General features: G+C 47.3%; 1 protein-coding gene across 3 annotated transcripts in view; it reads right to left on the reverse strand.

Moving 5' to 3' along the window:
• The window catches only part of KIF13B (kinesin family member 13B), a 179939-nt gene that overhangs the window by 100040 nt on the left and 57140 nt on the right, over positions 1-22759 (reverse strand). For all 3 annotated transcript variants that reach the window (XM_077925405.1, XM_077925406.1, XM_028725207.2), the window contains exons 3-8: positions 15637-15649; positions 12854-12914; positions 11120-11212; positions 9331-9511; positions 7455-7542; positions 962-1096 (exon numbers count right to left, since the gene is read on the reverse strand). In XM_077925405.1, coding sequence (XP_077781531.1) covers positions 962-1096; positions 7455-7542; positions 9331-9511; positions 11120-11212; positions 12854-12914; positions 15637-15649 — 571 coding nt within the window. The remainder of the gene's footprint in view (positions 1-961; positions 1097-7454; positions 7543-9330; positions 9512-11119; positions 11213-12853; positions 12915-15636; positions 15650-22759) is intronic.

The raw sequence follows: 22759 nt of genomic DNA on the forward strand, positions 1-22759 counted from the left end.
CCAGCGTTTTCAGCTGTACACAATTATTTCCCATATATTCAATCAACGTTTTCCAACCTTCCTTAAAACATATGTTCTTCTTATTCTCTTATTCTATATGTTGAGAATATAGAAATTAACATTATTATCCTTAACATTATTATCCTCCTTAGTGGGTTATGCAAACCTCTATTTTGAAAGGTGGTTTTTATAGGCTAGGGGGGCCTGAAGATGAGTTTGTGGAACCAGGGGGGCAGTGGCCCCCCAAAATGAAGTTTTGAGTGGAGATTAGAACCCTGGCCTCCCAGGTCCTAGTCTGACACTCTAAGCCAGTGTTTCTCAGCCTTGGGTCCCCAGATGTTGTTGGACTACAACTCCCATCATCCATGACCGCTGGTCCTGATAGCTATGGATGATGGGAGCTGTAGTCCAATAACAGATGGGGACCCAAGGTTGAGAAAAGCTGCTCTAACCACAACACAGCATTCGTATACTCTGTGTTGTATGTTAACCCCCTGTTTGTGTGCAAAAGCCTGTTAAACTGAGCGCATAACATGCGGTTTCTTGACTTAGGATAAAGCGAGCGCACCAGTTCCACTTTCCTCAAGCTGGTGTCCTTCAGATATTTTGGGCTGCAACTTCCGTTTGCCCCAGAAACTGTAAAGACCCCCACAGTATGTGGGGCACCACTCCTCAGAAGAGACCAGAAGTGCATACTGTATTTTTCACTCTATAAGACGCACCAGACCATAAGACGCACCTAGTTTTTGGAGGAGGAAAACAAGGAAAAAAATATTCTGAATCTCAGAAGCCAGAACAGCAAGAGGGATCACTGCACAGAGATCCCTCTTACTGTTCTGGCTTCTGGGATAGCTGTGCAGCCTGCATTTGCTCCATAAGACGCACACACATTTCCCCTTACTTTTTAGGAGGGAAAAAGTGAGTCTTATAGAGCAAAAAATACGGTAATTCGAGAACTCACCCCCGACTTTGCATCGTACAGTGTGTGCGTGAGGATAATCTTGAAGACGGCATGGGATCGGCTGCTCTCTTCGTTCATGTTGGTGGCGGCGACCGTACGAGATTTATTGCCTTCGGACATCAGAGACTCTATGTCCTAAAGAAAAGACAGGATTGAAAAGCAAGCGCAGTGAGGATCTGCAGAAAGGCAGGTGCGGTGCGAACACATCAGGGAGAACTTCCTAAATTTTGGACGTGGCTTCACACTTCACACAGCAGTAGCTGCCCGATCTTCACTGCAAACTGGTGCTTGGGATCTCTCCATTAAACCACTGGGTTTCTGTGGGTGGGTCAGGAACAAGCGGGCAGTTTGTGGTCCAATTTGAAGCGCATAGCAGCACCAGTGGCACGACTGCCATTTTCATTACAGAAAAAAAACCATTTCGATTTATGTCCATTCCCATCCTAAAGGTTCACGGAGAGTTAGAAGATATCCTGAGGATCGTCTAAGCCAGGGGTCGGCAAACTTTTTCAGCAGGGGGACGGTCCACTTTCCCTCAGACCTTGTGGGGGGCCAGACTATATTTTGAAGGGAGAAAAGGAACGAATTCCTATGCCCCACAAATAACCCAGAGGTGCATTTTAAATAAATAAAAGGACACATTCTACTCATGTAAAAACATGCTGATTCCTGGACCGTCTGCGGGACGGATTTAGAAGGCGATTGGGCCGGATCCGGCCTTAGTTTGCCTACCCATGGTCTAAGCCAACTCTCCTACAGTACAGTGGTACCTTGGTTCTCAAGCGCCTTGGTACTCAAACAACTTGGAATCCAAACATTACAAACCCAGAAGTAAGAAACCCGTTTTGAGCATTACGCTGAGGTCTGTCTGTTTTTGCTATTTATTTTGTGTTTTTGTTTTGTTTTGTTTTTGCAACTGTGTGGAAGCCAGTTCAGCTACTGATTGATTGATTGATTGATTGTGCGGCCGAAGTACACTGTTCACTGCTTTCATTTTATGGATCAATGGTCTCGTTAGATAGTGAAATTCATGTTAAATTGCTGTTTTAGGGGTTGTTTTTAAAAGTCTGGAATGGATTAATCCATTTTGCATTACTTTCTATGGGAAAGCGCGCCTTGGTTTTGGAACGGATTTCTGGAATGGATTAAATTTGAGAACCAGGGTACCACTGTATGCAGCCATCCCATAAGGAGATCGAACCTGCAACCTTAGCATCATCAGCAAAATGCTCTAACCTAGGCAACTAATTTCAGCATTCTTGATTCCATGCCCCTAAAGTGAATCACAGTGAAAATATATTGCACATATGTTTGGGGGGTGCGAGCAGAGGTGAGCACACGCACCACCCCTGTATTTACTGAACTCAAATAGCACCCCCAACATACTCCTAGTACCACGGGTGGGGAGGGGCTTATTGACGCAAACATTTGCTGATGAAGGCTTAGCCAAATTTGCATCTTCATCTCTCCACCCATTGTTCCTGGTGTTATACATCTTCAGACGTTGCAATCAGTGTCTTGTGATGCGCATTTTTGCCAATTCTGCATTTTATGCACTGATTTTACTGCACACTGCTTAGATAGAGCCGCATGAAGCGGTACAGAAACAACGCCAAACTGCTAATTAATTAATTTATACGCCACTTAGTGCCGAAATAGGCTTTTGATATGCTCACGAGCACAAGAGCCGGTTATCCAAGCACGAAAATGTTGCGTAACGTTACAAAAATAAGCCTGGAAATGGAAGCAGAAGATGAGGCAGCTCTCAGCTGATCGTGGAGACGGCTGCCCTCAGCTCCTCCTTTCCCTTGCGCTCACAGATACAGGCCTGTTCCCTTTTAAAATCCATTTATTTAACGTTCATTTTAATTATTTATTCCCCACTTTAAAAAAAAATATGGAAGCATTCTTGAGGCAGCTTACACAGCACGCTGGCGCTTCGTGGAAAGAGCTCTTTCCTCAATACACGCAGGAAAAAGTGGGCTAGGTTTATCACAGAATCCTAGGATCAGAGAACTGGAAGGGACCCCAAGTTTCATCTAGTCCAGCCCCTGCAATGCCTGCATCCTGGGAGATGGCCTAGCGCAGAGGAGGCAAACAGAATGGGGCTCTGTTTGCGCCAGATATTCAAAGCACACAGCTTCCCCTAAAAGAATCCTAGGAACTGTAGTTTGAGGGTGCTGGGAACAGTAGCGCTGTGAAGGGTAAGCGATGTGCGCAGCCTGGGGCGGAAAAGCCCCGGTTCAAAATCTGACTATGTTTAAAACAATTGTTAAGAAGCCGGAAACATTCCTTTTAGGAATTATAACAAATGACATCCCAAAAGAGAATCTTTTTATATGCAACAGCTGCCGCAAGGTTATTGATTGCAAAAAATTGGAAATCAGAAGAAGTGCCAACATTGAGAGATTGGCAAAATAATTTTTTTGGAATGATTGAATTAGCAAAAACGACGGCAACAATTAGAATACAGTCTAATCAAAATCTCAAACAGGAATGGAAAGGTGTAGAAGAATACATGGCCAAAAGATGCTCCGACAGGAATTTATTGATATGTATAGACTGATTTCACAAAGTTAAGTTAAGCCAAACTAAGCTAAACTAAGCTAAGCAGATATATAAGATTGAATGTTTAATTGTTAAAATACCAAATTACAATCTCAATAATAAAGTTACAAAATAATAACAAAGGGCAAGAAATAAGAAATGGAGAAATGTTGGTACATAATGAAATGTGAAAATGTGAATTTACGAATATAATGTATCTGTATCAATACGTAAAGATTTCATATATGTATTGCAACATTAATAATAAATAAATTAAGTGCAAAAAAAATTTAAAAACCCAAAATCTGACTACGCCAGGCAGTCGTTCCTGAGCCTTCATGTTGCCCACCTGCCATATGGCAATAACATCAAAATATTCCCTTCTTTCAGGACTGCTGTAAGGATTAGCAAAACAACGTACATCTCGTGCCATCCATGGACTCTTGCAGAGAGATGCCTTTTCAAGGGAGCCCTACACAACTCATCTTGCTCCAACTGCCCTTGACCATCACTGGGCACATTCCGTCCCTTATTTTGACAAGTCGGCTGGGTAACAAAACATTAATTCTGAGCAAAGGAAAACATTCTGGCTGCACAGAACAACCCGGCCTCGAAATTAAACAAGCTTCGAGCTCAGAAGATAAACCCCCAACTTAACCCGTTGCGAGAGCTGCTGGGTTGATTCCGTTCTGAGGAACAGTTTCTATCCAAATGCGATTTTGGTTTTAAACGCAGTGTAAGGTAGTCTCTATGGGAGTATATTGTATTTAATTATGGGGTATCAGAGTTTTTAGGGGGTTAATCAGGCTGGGATAGCAGGCTTGTATTGTTTTTAACACTCGGTTGGAAGCCGCCCAGAGTGGCTGGGGAAACTCGGCTAGATTGGCGAGGTATAAATAATAAATTATTATCATTATTATTATTAGGGTGGTGCTGTGGGTTAAACCACAGAGCCAAGGACTTGCCGATCAGCGGTTCAAATCCCCGTGACAGGGTGAGCTCCCGTTGCTCGGTCCCTGCTCCTGCCAACCTAGCAGTTCGAAAGCACATCAAAGTGCAAGTAGATAAATGGGTACCACTCCGGCGGGAAGGTAAACGGCGTTTCCGTGCGCTGCTCTGGTTTGCCAGAAACGGCTTGGTCATGCTGGCCACATGACCCGGATGCTGTACGCCGGCTCCCTCGGCCAATAAAGTGAGATGAGCGCCGCAACCCCAGAGTCGTCCGCGACTGGACCTAATGGTCAGGGGTCCCTTTACCTTTTAAGGTAGTCTCTATGGGAGTATATTGTATTTAATTATGGGATATCAGAGTTTTTCCGGGGTTAACCAGGCTGGGATAGCTGGTTTGTTGGTTTTTCGAATGTCTGATGTAGATTTTTTCAATTTCGTTGTTCTGTATGGGACAATGACAATAAAGATTATCGTATCGTTCTGCTCAGAGCTTCATTTCCAACTATGCAAGGCACACCCCTTTCCTCCAGAGTAAGCCTGGAGTCCTGGCTCTGCGATCTGGAAGTCCCCCACTTCTCAGTGGTGAAAGAAAGGCACTGTGCATCTGTCCAACGTAAGAACAGGAAAAGAGTGTGTTGGATCAGCCCAATGGTGTCTTGCTCTCACAGCAGTTGACTGGATGCAAGCAGGATATGAACTCAAGGGCCCTCTCCTACCTCTGGGGTTTCCAGAAACTGTTACATGGAAGCATTGTTGTCTCCAGCTGTGGAAGCAGAGCACAACGAATGTGGCCAGTAGCCGTCCATAGCCCTTTCCTCCAAGCCTGATGAGGAACGGTCGAAGGAGCTGGGTATGTTCAGCGTGAGAAAGAGTAGACTGAGAGGAACTATGGTGTTCTATGAGCTTCTTGCAGTCCATGGGACTCTCAAGAGTCTCCTCCAGCACCAGAATTCAAAAGCATCAATTCTTCGGCGATCAGCCTTCTTGATGGTCCAGCTCTCACTTCCATACATCATTACTGGGGAAACCATAGCTTTAACTATATGGACCTTTGTTGTCAAGGTGATGTCTCTGCTTTTTAAGATGCTGTCTAGGTTTGTCATTGCTTTTCTCCCAAGAAGCAGGCATCTTTTAATTTGGTGGCTGCTGTCACCATCTGCAGTGATCATGGAGCCAAAAAAAGTAAAATCTCTCACTGCCTCCATTTCTTCCCCTTCTATTTGCCAGGAGGTGAGGGGACCAGTGGCCATGGTCTTAGGTTTTTTTATGTTGAGCTTCAGACCATATTTTGCGCTCTCCTCTTTCATCCTCATTAAAAGGTTCTTTAATTCCTCCTCACTTTCTGCCATCTATGATAGCCATCTTGAAATATCTCAAGAGCTGTCACATAGAAGGTGGAGTAAGCTTTTTTTCTCCAGCTCTGGATGCTAGTACACAAACCAATGGATTCAAGTTACAAGTCCAAGTCTTACTCTCCAGAGCGATGAAAATAAGCTTGCTCCATCTTCCACGGGACAGCCCTTGAGATATTTGATGATGGCTCTCATCTCTCTTTTCCAGGCTAAACATACTCAGCTCCTTCGACCGTTCCTCATCAGGCTTGGTTTCGAGACCCTTGGTCATCTTGGTTGCCCTCCTCTGCACAACTTCCAGCTTGTCAACACCCTTCTTAAATTGTGGCACCCAGAACTGGACGCGGCATTGCAGGTGGGTGAATATCGGCGTCAGGAACAAGGAGGGAATTCAGATTTACATCGGGAACAAGGGTGGGAGGAGAACGGCAGTGCCTTTGAGACCCTAACGGCCCACCGTAGAGGCGACATTTGGGGTGGGGGACAGATCCGGCCCCCAAAGAGAACATCACAGCCATCGTTGCCACTGCAGAAGCAAGTAATGCAGTCCTTGGAGATTGGATCTGCTGCCCCTGTGTATCCTGCCGCCTGAGGCAGTCGCCTCATCTTGCCTCATGGGTGGGCCGGCACCAGGCAGGCAGATTCAACATAAGGCTGCTTCCTGTGTTTGTGGCTTTGTCTCCTTTTCATTCTCCACGTGTGGCTGCTGCAAACACAGCCAAGAGGCCCCAGCCACCTTCCTTGCATGCTAAACTTTCTATAAGTGCTTCAGGCTATCGCTAACATTTCTGCAAACAGTGTGCTCTCGCTCGTTAAACCGGTTTTACAAGATTTATTTATTTACTTTTTTGAAGACTGGGGGAATGAAGGCGTTCGAGACCTCTGTGTACGCCTGCGAGAGCATATCATATCCTTAATCCTGGCAGGGCTTGTCTACCCAGAGGTGGGCGATACGGAACACCAACCTATGATTAAGTAATATACTTGGAAATATTTGAGTTTTCCTGAAGTGCAGCCAGGCTGGTGCTGAGGGGAGGCATCTAGTTTTTAGGGGGGGGGTTAAAGAAAAGGACACGGGTGGCACTGTGGGTAAAAGCCTCAGCGCCTAGGGCTTGCCGATCGAAAGGTCGGCAGTTCGAATCCCGCGGCGGGGTGCGCTCTCGTTGCTCGGTCCCAGCACCTGCCAACCTAGCAGTTCGAAAGCACATCAAAGTGCAAGTAGATAAATAGGGACCGCTTTCTAGCGGGAAGGTAAACGGCGTTTCCGTGTGTGCTGCGCTGGCTCGCCAGAGCAGCGATGTCACGCTGGCCACGTGACCCGGAAGTGTCTCCGGACAGCGCTGGCCCCCGGCCTCTTGAGTGAGATGGGCACACAACCCCAGAGTCTGGCAAGACTGGCCCGTACGGGCAGGGGTACCTTTACCTTTAATATTATTATTATTATTATTATTACTTGGAAAATTGGTGGAAATGATTCTGCAAAAAAACCAAAGCACCGTCAAAGTCCAGCACCTTGTTTTCACAGCTGCAAACCACGGTTTATTGGACTGGGACCGTCACATCTGAACTGCGCCATTTTCCTTTTCTTATGTACAGTGAGCAGCTTTGGCTGTTATTGCCACCAAACAATTAGATTTCTTTACCTTGTAACAGGCAACAGCCAGTTTAGAAAGCCCATCCACGTAAGGTCCGTAAACGCTGTGCTCTCTGACTTTCAACGACTGTCGACTCCTGTTTCCAAAGCAAGCACAGAGAATAAGGCGTTACTCTCCTCGCAAATGTAGGGCCCACGACCCAGGCAGCCGAAGCTAAGTGCTACCGATTTCCAACGGGAGAGTTGAGTCATGTGCTTAAACCCTTCCTCCTGAAACCAAAGGATGCTCAGCTTAGATCAGGCCCAGTGTGCTCCAAGTCACGGCACATTTTGCCAACCAATTCCCGCAATTGGTGGAGGGTAGGAATGCAAACACACAACTTTTTTTAAAAAAAAAAGATAGAAGAGATAAGAGCTGCGCATTCCTTTCCACGCTAACAGGGTTCGAGTTAACGCAAGGCGACAATTATCTTGGGAGGGCTAGGAAGAGGGAAGGTTAAGAGATATTTGCCAAGGACATACGTCTGGGGCTATTTAGACTTCCCTCTCCTTTCATGACTTAGCCTTGACCCTCCAAAGATGAAGTTCTCTGATGCAGAAAGACTGGAACTCCGAATATAAGCAATTGCACGAGCTTTTATTACAGTGTGTTGCTGTTGTTATTAGACGTGACTGCATTGTTTTCGTAATTCTAAATTATTCAAAACTGTTTTTAAGGCTGTGTTTTAAATTGCTGTAACCCGCCCCGGGACCTTAGGGTGAAGGGCAGGTAATATATTTAAATAATTATAATAGTAGTAGTAATAATAATAATAATAATAATAATAATAATAATAATAATGTAAATAAATAAGTCCGTTCGACTTCCAAAATGTTCGGAAACCAAGGTGCGGCTTCCTGCAGCCAATAGGAAGCTGCGGAACCTGCGTCGGACGTTCGGGTTCCAAAGAACATTCACAAACTAGAATGCTCACTTCCGGGTTTGCGGCGTCCGGGAGCCAAAACATTCGAGTCGCAAGGCGAAATTCGGCTTCCGAGGTACGGCTGTATAAGTATATTGCAATGTTTGGCTGATGATATATCACAATGTCAAAAACCCAATCCATTGGTACCTCTGGTTGCGAACGGGATCCGTTCCGGAGCCCTGTTCACTACCTGAGCAGAATGCAACCCACGTCTGTGGGTCACGATTTGCCACTTCTGCGCATGACATCATTTTGAGCGTCTGCGCATGCGCGAGCGGCGAAACCCAGAAGTAACCCATTCCGTTTTTTAACCTGAGGTATGACTGTATTGGGGACGCAGGTGGCGCTGTGGGTTAAACCACAGAGCCTAGGACTTGCCGATCAGAAGGTCGGCGGTTCGAATCCCCGCGATGGGGTGAGCTCCCGTTGCTCGGTCCCTGTTCCTGCCAACCTAGCAGTTCGAAAGCACGTCAAAGTGCAAGTAGATAAATAGGTACCGCTCCGGCGGGAAGGTAAACGGCGTTTCCGTGCGCTGCTCTGGTTCGCCAGAAGCGGCTTAGTCATGCTGGCCACATGACCCGGAAGCTGTCTGCAGACAAACGCTGGCTACCTTGGCCAATAAAGCGAGATGAGCGCCGCAACCCCAGAGTCGGTCACCTAATGGTCAGGAGTCCCTTTACCTTTACCTATGACTGTATTGCTTAGCCCTACTCTGCAGGACTCCTGCGATGGCTCTGCAGCACTACCCAAAAACGCTGAGGATATTTCTCAAGAAAAGGACACACCCTCTGCTATGGAGGGCTGGCCCTCCCGGCTAAGCGAAAACTGTCCATTTTGTTCAGAGAAAGACACGTTCGTTCAGCTGGCCCCTCCGGAGGCATGCCTTGAGAGAAGGCAGGCTTTCACCGCCTGGCTCAATGGGTTGCTGGCCACCTCGATCCCTGCCGCGTTCCCCCTTACCCCTTTGGGTCCAGCAGGTCCCGGACTTTCTCGTTGTAAATCTCCATGTAAGAAACCTCCACTTTGAAGCTCTGCTCTTCGCTCTCCTCTTTCTGGGCCCTTTCAAAGAGGGTGCTGCACAGGCGAGGGATTAGTCCAGGCTGGTCAGCTGTGCCCATCATGGTGTAAGACTTTCCGGACCCTGCGGAAAAAGGGGAGGAAGAGGCGCTTTAGGAGGAAGGGAGGAAAAGGGCGGCAGATAGGAAGAAAGGGAGAATTTCAGGGTGCCTTCGCAAATGAGCTACCAAGGAGACCGGCAAAAAAAGGGGGGAGTTCTAGATTTGTAGGTGGGAAGGTAAAACAAAACTACAGTCATACCTCATGTTACGTCTGCTTCACGTTACGTTATTTCAGGTCACGTCCTGCGTTGACCCGGAAGTACCGGAAAGGGTTACTTCCGGGTTTCGCCGCTCGCGCATGCGCAGAAGCACAAAATGACATCACACGCATGCGCGGAAGTGGCGAATCGCAACCCGCGCGTGCGCAGACGCGCCGCTGCTGCTTGCGTTCTTTTCATGTTGTGAACGGGCCTCTAGAACGGATCCCGTTCACAACCAGAGGTACTACTGTACTCCAAATTCCTGGAAGAAATTCCACAGGAAAGCATAGCCTTCCACAAACGTCAATGTACAGTTGTACGTCTGCTTATGTATCCCTCTGGATATGTAAACTTCGGGATGCAAACATGGCAAACCTGGAAGTATTTTTCCAGGTTTCGCTACACGCGCATGCGCAAAAGCGCTCTACGCGTCACGCGCATGTGCAGAGGTGCTAAACCACACCACGCGCATGTGCAGAAGTGCTCCTCTGGTTGCAAATTCCTTGGAATGCAGCCGGACCTCCAGAACGGATCCCGTTCGCAACTGGAGGTACCACTGTACTGATCTCTGGCCTTTTCTGCTGTAGTCGCAGCTAGACTGGTGACTGGGAGCGACCACTGGGACCACATAACACCTGTCCTGAATGACTTACATTGGCTCCCAGTACGTTTCTGAGCACAAGTCAAAGAGGTGGTGCTGAACTTTAAAGCCCTAAACGGCCTCGGCCCAGTATACCTGACGGAGCGTCTCCACCCCCATCGTTCTGCCTGGACGCTGAGGTCCAGCTCCGAGGGCCTTCTGGCAGTTCCCTCCCTGCGAGAAGCGAGGTTACAGGGAACCAGGCAGAGGGCTTGTTTGATGTTATGTATTAATAACTTTTTCTGTTAGGAGGTAGCAAAGTGGGTGAAAAGAGAAACGAACCAGAAGTGGATGTTGGGGGAAGCCTAGAAGGGGAGGGAGGGAGGAATATATAGTAAATGTTAAGAAATTGAGATGTATGTAATGAATGAAAAAGAAAAATGAATAAAATTTTTATATATTAAAAAAAATCCCAGAAGCAGAGCAAAACCCCAAACGGACCACAGTTTTCAGCCCCAGAGAAGCACTGTCCCTGTGGGAATCAATGGCCAACTGCTCAGCAAAGGAGGATCCGCTCGTCTCTCTCTAGCCCCATCCTGGCTTCTGTCCCTTGCGGCTGCACTAAATCAGCCTTTCTCAATCTTGGGTTCCTAGATGTTGTGGGACTACAACTCCCATCATCCATAGTCAGCAGGGGCAGCGGTCAGGGGTGATGGGAGTCGTAGTCCGGCAACTGGGGTGGTGGTGGTGGTGGTAGGGTATAACCAAACTGCCAAAGCGTAATCTTATATAATCAGAAACTTTATTATTTTATTTTGTTTTTTCCATCCTCCCAAGGGGCAAGCGCTTACCGGTCTGTCCATAGGCGAAGATGCACGCGTTGTAGCCTTCAAAAGCGTTCTGGAGAATGTTCTCCCCAAGGCACTTGAAAACAACGTCTTGGCCTAAAATTAGAACAAAAAGATTCAAACGGCTCGGTCAGAAGAGGAAGAAGTCGTAAACCTCCTTTGATAAGACCCTCCAGGACTTCAAAACACGCTGCAAGGCGCATCATATGAGAACTGTTAACGTCTTTCATGTGTGTCCAAAGCAAATGAAGTCTTTAAGGACGGAAGCTGCAGGGCAGATCTTTATTCTGATCGCACTGAAGTCTCCCGTAAGTCCCTTTTGTGATATTCTGCGTTTACACCAACGTGGTATGGATCACGATAAGGCAGCGTACGGACTGTGGGCCCTCTCTCTTGCAATTTAGTACACCTTTCCTGCAAGGAAGTCTCGCAGGGAGGGGAAGGGCTACTTGGTTTTGCCCTCACCCACTACCCAGCTAGGCAGTCCAGACCGAGAGACAGCTGCTGGCCAAAGGTCTTCCAAGGAGCTTGGCAAACGAGCAGGGAATTCGAACCCGGGTCTCCCAGGTTCAGCTCCACCCATTAGGCCACACTGTTTCTCTGTGTCTGGATCCAGCCTTGAGCTACAGATAAGCTCATCTTTCACAGCCTGACTGTAAAAGGACCAAGGCTGAGGAGATGTAAGGAGGATGTGTAAGTATTATTATTACAGTGGTACCTCAGGTTAAGTACTTAATTCGTTTCAGAGGTCTGTTCTTAACCTGAAAGTGTTCTTAACCTGAAGCACCACTTTAGCTAACGGGGCCTCCTGCTGCTGCCGTGCCGCCGGAGCACGATTTCTATTCTCATCCTGAAGCAAAGTTCTTAACCTGAAGCACTATTTCTGGGTTAGCGGAGTCTGCAACCTGAAGCGTATGTAACCTGAAGCGTATGTAACCTGGGGTAACACTGTAGTATTATTATTTCATTATTTTTAATAATAATAATAATAATAATAATAATAATAATAATAATAATAATAATAATATAATTATTATTATTATTATATAATTTATAATATAATAATAAGACCACTTCCTCTTGCTCAGTGGAAGTGCCTGCTTTTTTTCCTAAGAAAATAAAAATAAAAATGGTTTGTCCGTCGCCCTGCAGGCTTTTAAGCAAATCCTTGTGATCATACAGAGCCTATATAAAAACAGGGGATGTGGAAAAACTAGAGTTTAAGAAAACATGGTCGCTTACCTTGGCTGCCCACGCCTGCGTCCAGCAGGGAACATCAGTGCACAGCCAAATTTGGTAAGATTTAGTCTTTTAACTTTGGAAGCAACTTGGGAAGGGCAAATTTTGCGCTGGGAAAAGGATGACTGGGGAAATGTTCAGCAGCCCCCCTGCCCCACCCATCATTCCTCTGCTCAGACTGGTGATTTCTCAGGAAGTAACAGGAGACTCCATGCTGGTATGAACCCAGATAATTTTCAGCCTCTGCTGTGAATCTCCGTGTTAACCCTTAAGGGCACAGACTCTCTGGGGCATGGGTAGGCAAACTAAGGCCCGGGGGCCGGATCCGGCCCAATCGCCTTCTAAATCCGGCTTGCGGACGGGCCGGGAATCAGCGTGTTTTCACATGAGTAGAATGTGTGCTTTTATTTAAAATGTACCCCTGGGTTATTTGCGGGGCCTGCCTGGTGTTCCTTGCTAGATCAGTACTAGGTCTGTATCTCAGCCCTGAAATACTACCTGCATATTTTTCCTTGACGGCTTCGTCCATAGACCAGAAGCAGTGATCGTAGGCAAACACCTGTGGAGAGATAAACCAGAAACATCTTATGAAAGTCTCACTTTTACGAGGTGAACAATCCAACCAGATTAACAGGCCATACGGAAAACAGACATCCAGCTTTCAATACGCGGTTGTCCAACGATAACTTTAGGATGTGTATGGTCCCTGCTCAGTAGCCAAACTTCAAAAGAGGCTGTGCATTTCGAATTAACCGAAGCAGCGCTCTTCTATCACAGAGTTTCCCAAACTTGGGTCTCCGGCTGTTTTTTCAGACTACAGTTCCCATCATCCCTGCCCACTGGTCCTGCTAGCTAGAGATGATGATGATGATAATAATAATAATAATAATAATTTTTATTTATACCCCGCCCTCCCCAGCCAAGGCCGGGCTCAGGGCGGCTAACACCCGATATAAAAACAAATTTACTGAAATGCAATCTATAAACAAGATTAAAATACAACATTAAAACATTAAAACACAGCCTTATTTCAATGGAAACTCAAATCAAAAAATTTTTTAGGGATGAAAACGTCAAGTCTTCACCAAGGCTAACTTTCCAGGCTGGTCATACATGGGCCAGAAAAAAGCCAGGGAAGTCCCCAAATGGGAGTTCCATCACAGAAGGAGATAGGAAAAAAGAAGAGGGGGAGGGAATCAAATTGATTCCAAGCCGAAGTCCAGGCGGAACAACTCTGTCTTACAGGCTCTGCGGAAAGAAATCAGATCCCTCAGGGCCCTGGTCTCGTGAGACAGAGTGTTCCACCAGGCTGGAGCCAGTGTTGAGAAGGCCCTGGCTCTGGTTGAAGCCAATCTAACTTCCTTAGGGCCTGGGACCACTAGGGTGTTGTTATTTATGGACCTTAAGGTCCTCCATGGGGCATACCGGGAGAGGTGGTCCTGTAGGTACGAGGGTGCTAGGCCATGAAGGGCTTTAAAGGTCAAAACCAGCACCTTAAACCTGACCCTGTACTCCACCGGGAGCCAGTGCTGATGGGAGTTGTAGTCCAAAAGCAACTGGAGACCCAAGTTTGGGAAACGCTGTTTGATCAGATGCTGTTGGGACTCCCAACTCCCATCATCCGCAGCCAGCTTAGTCATTGGCCAGGGAAGATGGAAGTTGTAGTCTGGAAACATCTGGGTTGGTCGGCTTAACTGCTGCCAACATTCCTTGTAGGTCACTGGCAGCTAACCTGCGGTCTTCCAGATGTTGCAACGTTACAACTCCCATCAGTCTGGCATTGACCAATGCTCTCGGCCCAGTATCCCTGAAGGAGCGTCTCCACCCCCATCATTCTGCCCGGACACTGAGGTCCAGCGCTGAGGGCCTTCTGGTGGTTCCCTCACTGTGAGAAGCCAAGTTGCAGGGAACCAGGCAGAGGGCCTTCTCGGTAGTGGCGCCCTCCCTGTGGAATGCCCTCCCACCAGATGGCAAAGAAATAAACAACAATTTTAGAAGACATCTGAAGGCAGCCCTGTTTAGGGAAGTGTTTGATGTTTTATCGTGTTTTTAATATTCTGTTGGGAGCCGCCCAGAGTGGCTGGGGAAATCCAGCCAGATGGGCGGGGTAAAAATAATAAATTGTTGTTGTTGTTGTTGAGTTGGAGTCCAAAAACTGGGAACTCAGACTTGGAAGAATGCTAACCTAGAGGTTGATGGACTTGCAATGTCAATTCTTGGGGCAATTCCTCCCCGTGTCTATTTTACGGCAAGATTTTAGTGGCTCCCTGCTACCCAGGTGCAATCTGGCAGGGACCAGTGTTGACTGCAGTGACCCGCATGCCTGGAATCTGCATTCTCCTCGCTGGCCCAAATAGGACTAATTTAGCCAGCTAGCCCTGGTGATCATCTAATGTTTATTGGATGGATTCCCCCCCCCCCCCCAAATTGATTTTTGAATTCTGAATTTATTGTTATTCACGTTTTATACTGTATTTTATGCTTTTCTTGTTGCATCAATTAAGTGTTTTAAATTTGTTGTTAGCCGCCCTGAGCCCGGTTTTCTGAACTGGGAAGGGCGGGGTATAAATAAAAAATTATTTATTTATTTTTATTTTTATTATCTGATGCACTTCTGCAGCCTTTCAGAAATGCACTGAGAAAGCAAGTGGGGATGAGAGAACAGCTAAGATGTGTGCTCACCACACAACTCCACCCCGAAAAGGAACAACATTGATCAAAGCTTCCATGAGGATATGTTCCCACATACTCTAATTTCCATAGTCATAGAATTAATTGAAGATTTGGAAGAGACCCCAAGGGTCATCCAGACCAACCCCATTCAAGGCCGTTTTGCCTCCCCGCTTTGGGCCTGCAACTTCTTTCAAAGGAAACTGTCTGAAAATAAAACCTTTGGAGAAGAAGAGAGAGAGAGAATACTGACAGGCAGCAACTGCAACTTTCCAACGCTGTGCAAACGGGAGGAAACGATTTGTGTGGTTTAATAAGAAGACGAAAAAACCCCACACAACACAATCTTTCATCCACAACCCCCAGCGTTCAGTGTGTGACCATGCTGTCATTTGTTCCTGTGACTCATATCTTGGCTGCCAATGGTGCTTCGGGAGAGAACAGCTTTTAATGTTTTGTTTCCCCTTCCTTGCACAGTAGCAGCGAGCACATTTAGAAAGAAAGTGGTAAATATTTTTCTGCACAGAATCCAAAGGCAAATAAATATCAGGATTCCCACACACCCCGACACACACACACCAGGCTCCAAAGTGCAATGGGAAAAGACTTACCTTGGGTTGGCTCCTACAGTTCAGGAACAGGAACATCGCGGGACATGCAAGGAAAAAGCGGGAGGGAGAGAAGGAGGGAGAGAAGTAAAATAACAGGTTAACACCTTGCTCTCTCTCTTGCAAAAGAAATCACAAGTTTAAAAATGCATAAGACAACAGGTCACTGACGCAGATATAAATCTTCAAAAGTATTCGCTTTAATATCACTTTCAATAATCAGTTTTATTTCTGCAAATATGCCGGCTTGTCAGAAGAAAGGCATTTCCGCACACAGGACAGAGTTCCAGAAGAGACGAGTAAAAGACTTATGGTGCGTTACACCCAAATAAATAGATACAGTGGTACCTCGGGTTAAGTACTTAATTCGTTCCGGAGGTCCATTCTTAAGCCGAAACCGTTCTTAACCTGAGGCACGCTTTCGCTAATGGTGCCTCCTGCTGCCGCCGGAGCACGACTTCCGCTCGCATCCCGGGGCAAAGTTCGCAATCGGGAGCATCTACTTTCGGGTTAGCGGAGCTCGTAACCCGAAGCGTTCGCAAGGAGGACGGTGCGTAACACGAGGTTCCACTGCATAGGATTGCAGATACGACAGGGTCAAAATCCCACAGATTTTGCAGAAAACCAAATCCTGAAATTCGGACTGGGCGATATCTGGTTTCCAACATCGCAATACATCACCAGCTAAACAGAGCGATGTACAATGGTACCTCGGGTTAAGAACTTAATTCGTTCCAGAGGTCCGTTCTTAACCTGAAACTCTTCTTAACCTGAAGCACCACTTTAGCTAATGGGGCCTCCTGCAACGGTCGTGCCGCCGCAGCGCAATTTCTGTTCTCATCCTGAAGCAAAGCTCTTAACCCGAGGTACTATTTCTGGGTTAGCGGAGTCTGTAACCTGAAGCATCTGTAACCCGAGGTACCACTGTACCTCGCGATGTCTGAAATAAGGATGGAGCTATGCAGAGGCACTGGCTGGCTTCACGGTTTCCCCCACATTGTGATTTTTGCATAACACAAACACACACATCATGATTCACAATATATTGGCAGGTTAAGAATGATGAAACCGATATCATAGATATGGGTAGTGTTGGTGCTGACCTTTCAAGCCTTAAACGGCCTCGGCCCAGTATACCTGAAGGAGCGTCTCCACCCCCATCGTTCTGCCCGGACACTGAGGTCCAGCTCCGAGGGCCTTCTGGCAGTTTCCTCCCTGCAAGAAGCCAAGCTACAGGGAACCAGGCAGAGGGCCTTCTCGGTAGTGGCACCCGCCCTGTGGAACACCCTCCCATCAGATGTCAAGGAGATAAAGAACTACCTGACGTTTAGAAGACATCTGAAGGCAGCCCTGTTCAGGGAAGTTTTTAATGTGTGACATTTTAATGTATTTTTAATCTTTGTTGGAAGCCGCCCAGGATGGCTGGGGAAACCCAGCCAGATGGGCAGGGTACAAATAATAAATTATTATTATTATGGACTTCAAAACGGTTTTGGACAGCATATCGATATATCGCCCAGCCCTATTTGCAAGAAGATTACTCTGGTTTTTGTGTGTGTTGTTGCCTCCCAATTTATTATATTTTTACCCTGCTTTTCAGGGAAAGCGCTGACCTCTCCCCAGGCAAGCAGTTTGCGGAAATCCAAATGCCATTCCCAATGTGAGATAACCACGATGAGACTGCAGGGTAGTTGGGGGGAAGAGGAACCAGCAATATTAGCGACAAAACACCCTGGCATCTTCCCCCATCAGGCGTAAGGAGACTGACCCTGACGTTTCCCAGCCGCCTCTGGCCAGCAGGAGTGTGTGGTGGAGGAAGGGAAAGCGAGACAGAGAGAGTCGCAGGAATAAAACATGAATTGCAGATCTTCTCTCGTTGGCCACTTGTGCTTAGAAGGGTTCAGCTCTCGAGGTATCTGTTTCGCTTGGGCTGTCTCCTGGCATAATGGTCTGACCTTGACCGCTGTTGCTCTGCTCCTACCCGATTAAGAGTCAAGAGGCACACAGAGAAAAGCACCGTAATGGCAGCGTTGGTAAGGCGCAGCGCTAGGAACGTTGCAAAGACGGAGCAAACTTCGTGCCTCCAAGAAAAGTGGAAGACTGGGGGCTTTTGCTTAATTGCAGTTTGTTGTGCGGTCTGTTACAACAAAAATGTGGTTCGTGCTAACGATGGCTAATTTCAAAGAAGCCGGCATCAAACAGCGGTTTCTGAAGATGGCTTTTATATATGTATTTCTCTATCAGCGGGGAGGGGATTATAACACCAATGTTAAGGGGCAAAAACCATCATGGTGGTAAATAGCGTAAAAGGAACTGTAGAATGTGCATTCCCAAGGGAAGAGCAAAATGCGTCACAAATCTGCAGATCATCTTAATACATCGACACAGCAGATTTACCCCTCGGGAAAGACGAGGCGAAGAGATGAGTTTTAAGCAGGCCTTTTGAAATTAACTGTGGTTAGCCTTAACAGCAATTCTGGGTTCGAAAAGCATAGTAAACCGTGGTTAGCTAAAAGCAGAAGTGGAAGCTGCTGAATTTCTCCTCTCAGTTGTGTGGGACAAGGAGACGTGAAAGGCCAAGAAAGACCCGCTGTGGCTCATGCATGCCACACTAAACCATGGTTTATCCTTACGCGCAAGCACAGCTCATGTGACCGAAGCAGGAAGTGCGACGAGATCTGCACAATTCACAGCAGCCCATTTGAAATTTGCCTTTCAACGCAGCTGTCCAGCCAAACAACCTCTAGCGGAGAAGGCTTTTCGCCCCCCCTCCCCCCAAATTGCGAGACAGGATTATGTTATTATATGTCACTTAAAACGTTTAGGTCTTTATTGTGCTCGTATTATTCGGCGCTTGGGATTAAAAGCAGCAATAAGAACATAATCCCTGTGGCCCTTCCCTGCATATGGAGGTTTCAAAAAGAGGATTATGCTGTGTAAAACAAGCAGCTCAATATAGGCCAAAAGGCCGCTTTCAAATAAGCATTGTGTTCTTTCCACAAAGATGCACACACAGCCTCATTTGGTGTTCGCGGCTAAACAGAGGACCAGAAGCCCTGCCATGAAAGCAAACCGCAGGGCACCCAGGCACAGCTTGCAGCTCAGGCAATCCCTGTGGGCAGCCTCCCCCAAACCCGGTGTCCTTAGATGGGCTAGGCCACAATTCCTATCAGCCGAAACATCTGCAGGGCACCTGCCCGGCGAAGGTGGCTGCATACGTACTAGTGTTGCCCACATCAAAGCGGGCCACGCACATGTACACGCATGCAAGACCCTGGGGGCCTGGATGCAGATAATTTTTCTCCTGTCCCTGAAAGAGACAGCTAATGAGCGCGGAGGACGAGAGCGAGAGAAATTCTCAGCACGGCAATATTACCGTATTTTTCCGTGTATAAGATGCCCCCCCCCCCCCGCTTATAAGACGACCCCTATGCTTTGTGCCCCAAATTAAGAAATAAGTAATTGCAACATTCCATGTACAGTGGATGCTCGGGTTGTGAATGTGATCCGTGCAGGATGCACGTTTGCAGTTCGCAACCCGCAGCGGCGCGTCTGCGCATACGGGGGTTGCGATTTGGCACATGCGCAACCCCCGAAACCTAGAAGTAACCCGTTCTGATACTTCCGGGTTTTGGCAGGTCCATAATCCGAAAAAAACACAACCTGAAGAATCTGTAACCCGAGGTATGACTGTATAAGACAACTCCTTATTTTAAATTTTAAAAAAATTGGGGGGAAATATAGTCTTATACATGGAAAAATACAGTATGTTCCATGGTTTTCTTTTAACAGGGGAAGGGTTGTGGCTTAGCGGCAGAGCGCATCGAATTGTAGGGTTGGAAGGGACCTCCAGAGTCATCTACTCCAACCCTCTGCAATGCAGGAATCTCAGCACAGAATCACAGAGTTGGAAGATGGAATGATTCGTTCTTATTTTGCAGGGGTCATTTACGCAAGAACTCCAAAGCATTGCACGTGCTGTATCTCAGCAGTCGTCACAGCAGCTCAATTTCGCTAGGCCAGTTGTTGCTGACCTGAAAAATCACAGAGTTGTACAGCTGGAAGGGACCCCAGCAACCATCTAGTCCACCCCCTGCAATGACAGCTAAAGCATCCCTGACAGATGGCCACCCAACCTTTGCTTAGAAACCTCCACCACCTTCCGAGGTACTCTGTTCCACTGCCAAACAACTCTTAAGTGTCAGAAAGTTCTTCCTGATGTTAAGTTGGAATCTCTTGTAATGAGAACGCATTGGTTCAGGTCCGACCATGTAGAGCAACAGCAGAAAAACAAGTTTCCATGGTCCATCTTCCATGTGGCAGCCCTTGAGATATTTGAAGGTGGCCACATATCAGGTGGCGCTGTGGGTTAAACCACAGGGCCTAGGACTTGCCGATCAGAAGGTCGGCGGTTCGAATCCCCGCGACGGGGTGAGCTCCCGTTGCTCAGTCCCTGCTCCTGCCAACCTAGCAGTTCGAAAACACGAAGTGCAAGTAGATAAATAGGTACCGCTCCGGTGGGAAGGTAAACGGCGTTTCCGTGAGCTGCTCTGGTTTGCCAGAAGCGGCTTAGTCATGCTGGCCACATGACTCTGGCTCCCTCGGCCAATAAAGCGAGATGAGCGCCGCAACCCCAGAGTCGGCCACGACTGGACCTAATGGTCAGGGGTCCCTTTACCTTTAAACATTGGAACCATGTTAGGACGTGGGAGTGTTATTTGCATTAAAACTACTCCTGCTGGCTCGCATTACTCCTTCCCGTTGCATTTACTGCCAGCCCTGACTCGGGCTTCAGTTTGGCAGCAGGGAAGGTGAGCGACACAGACATTTATCACATCCGAAGCGCAACACAGATGAGAGGAGATGCTCGGTTTCCATCTGGGAGTCATCTGCGTTTGTCTGGCTAAGAGATTAAATCCTGGCCTTTCCTATCCCTTATTCTCTTTTAACAGCACTAATCTCAAATAATTAAAGGGTGTTCGTTAAAATTTCGAGGAAAGTCTTTGGAGAGACATCAGAAGGATGGGTGGGTTTGTTAAGAAAGGGGGGAGAGGAGGAATAGGCTCGTGTTTCGCCTTCCTAAAAATACACACCGTTCCCCAATTATTCAAAAACTTCCTACTCAGCCAGCGGTGGCTAGGCTTGTAAATTAGAGTAAGTAGCCAATACACGTGGGTTTATGACGTGCGGTTTGTTTAATTTGTGAAAACCACAATAGACTGTGGCAGCAATTAGTGAGTCAGGATGGTTAAGTGTGTCTGCTCTGGAGGAGAAAAGGCTAATAAAAAGTCAAAAGGGAAAACCCTGAACAGTAAGAGACAACCCAGCTCTCCATTCATCACCTTCCTTAGGCATTTCCAGCAAGCTTGATTTAATTATTACTCTTTCGCTGCTCATTTTAATGCTGTGAAAACAGGCACAGCTTTGCGGTCTCAACGTGCGGATGAGATGATGGTGTCGAGAGAAGGAATTCGGGGTTTGTTAGGCCCTGGGGAGGGATGCGGGTGGTGCTGTGGGTTAAACGACAGAGCCTAGGACTTGCCGATCAGAAGGTCGGCGGTTCAAATCCCCGCGATGGGGTGAGCTCCCGTTGCTCGGTCCCTGCTCCTGCCAACCTAGCAGTTCAAAAGCACGTCAAAGTGCAAGTAGATAAACAGGTACTGCTCCGGCAGGAGGGTAAACGGCGTTTCCGTATGCAGGAAGGTAAATGGCGTTTCCGTGCGCTGCTCTGGTTCGCCAGAAACGGCTTAGTCATGCTGGCCACATGACCCAGAAGCTGCACGCCGGCTCCCTCGGCCAATAAAGTTAGATGAGCGCCACAACCCCAGAGTCGGCCACGACTGGACCTAATGGTCAGGGGTCCCTTTACCTTTTAAACCAAGGTTGGGGAAGGAGGAAAAGAGTTTCAATGCCACGGCTCTCTAAAACTTTGGAAACACTCCCCCCACCCCAACCAGCAATTTGCATGCTGTCCACATCTGAATATGCCCAATTCCTGAAATGAGATTGGATTTGCACGATTTGAATTTCCTGACTATGCTTTCCAGTTTGCTTTTGCCATTGACACTGTTAAATACACACACGCATTGGTTGCAAGTTGTTGGTGCTGCAATTCTCCCATGTTACTTATGGCATGCAAGCCTGTCCTGTTTGCCACCCCATGTCAGGGAGGTTTTTATGGGTGGGAGAGGAGGGGAGGGGGATAAGCTCTCAATGACCTGGTTTACCCAAAGAGCAAAGCGACAGTTCTCTCTCTCTGTGTGTGTGTGTGTGTGTGTTGGCAGAAATCGCAGGAGAACTTTCTACATACGGTCTACACCGCAGATTCCATTCTGCTACGGCTTTGGAGTTTGGGTAACTGTTTTCATCCTCGTCTCCAAACTCCCCGCAAAACAGCAGCTACATTGTTCCAGTCAAAATGGCAGAAATCCACCCCTGTGCCCAGTCTACAAAAGGGGGCTTCAAACACGGGTGGACAGGGTGGGTGGGAACAGGGGGAAAGAAGGCAAGCCCAGATTTTAGCGACAGATGGGGGGGATAAAAGCTGGGGAACAATCAAACGGAGACTTAATACCAAGCGGTGCCTGGAGAATATGCAGAGACATGGCGACGAAAGAGAAATATTTGGGACGTCCAAAGGGGCTGTGGCTTGTATTCGAGGCCTCGCCATTCCCTTTCAGCAATGAGGACCAGAATCACGGGGAAGGGAAGAAAAGTTCATTTTTCTGTGCAAGTCACATTCCGCCCCATCCTCAAAGGCTTGTCCTACTTTCTCTGTTTCACAAGGTGGGCTTTCAACATCTTCTCCGTCGTTCTCCCACCCACCAAGAACAAGCTCTATTTTGGGCTGGCAATTCCAAACACCTGTTTTGTACTTGGAGGCCTAAGAAGTTTAGATTTAAAGAGTTTTGTTCTCTTTTATAACGTTCCCCTCTTCTTTCTTGGGACTGGCACGCAGAGCCTTGCAGGGCTACTTTCCTTTGCACAACGCTCTCTTGATAATCAAATTAAAACACATTTGTGGGTGGGGAGGTCTTGTGAACAGCCCTGGGCAACAAAGAAAAAGTTAATTAAAAAATTGAAAAATAAAATAGGGGAAAGCGGGAAGAGTTGCATCATACCAAGT

The sequence above is a fragment of the Podarcis muralis genome, chromosome 3 (assembly GCF_964188315.1).
Source record: "Podarcis muralis chromosome 3, rPodMur119.hap1.1, whole genome shotgun sequence".
Lineage (NCBI taxonomy): Eukaryota > Metazoa > Chordata > Lepidosauria > Squamata > Lacertidae > Podarcis > Podarcis muralis.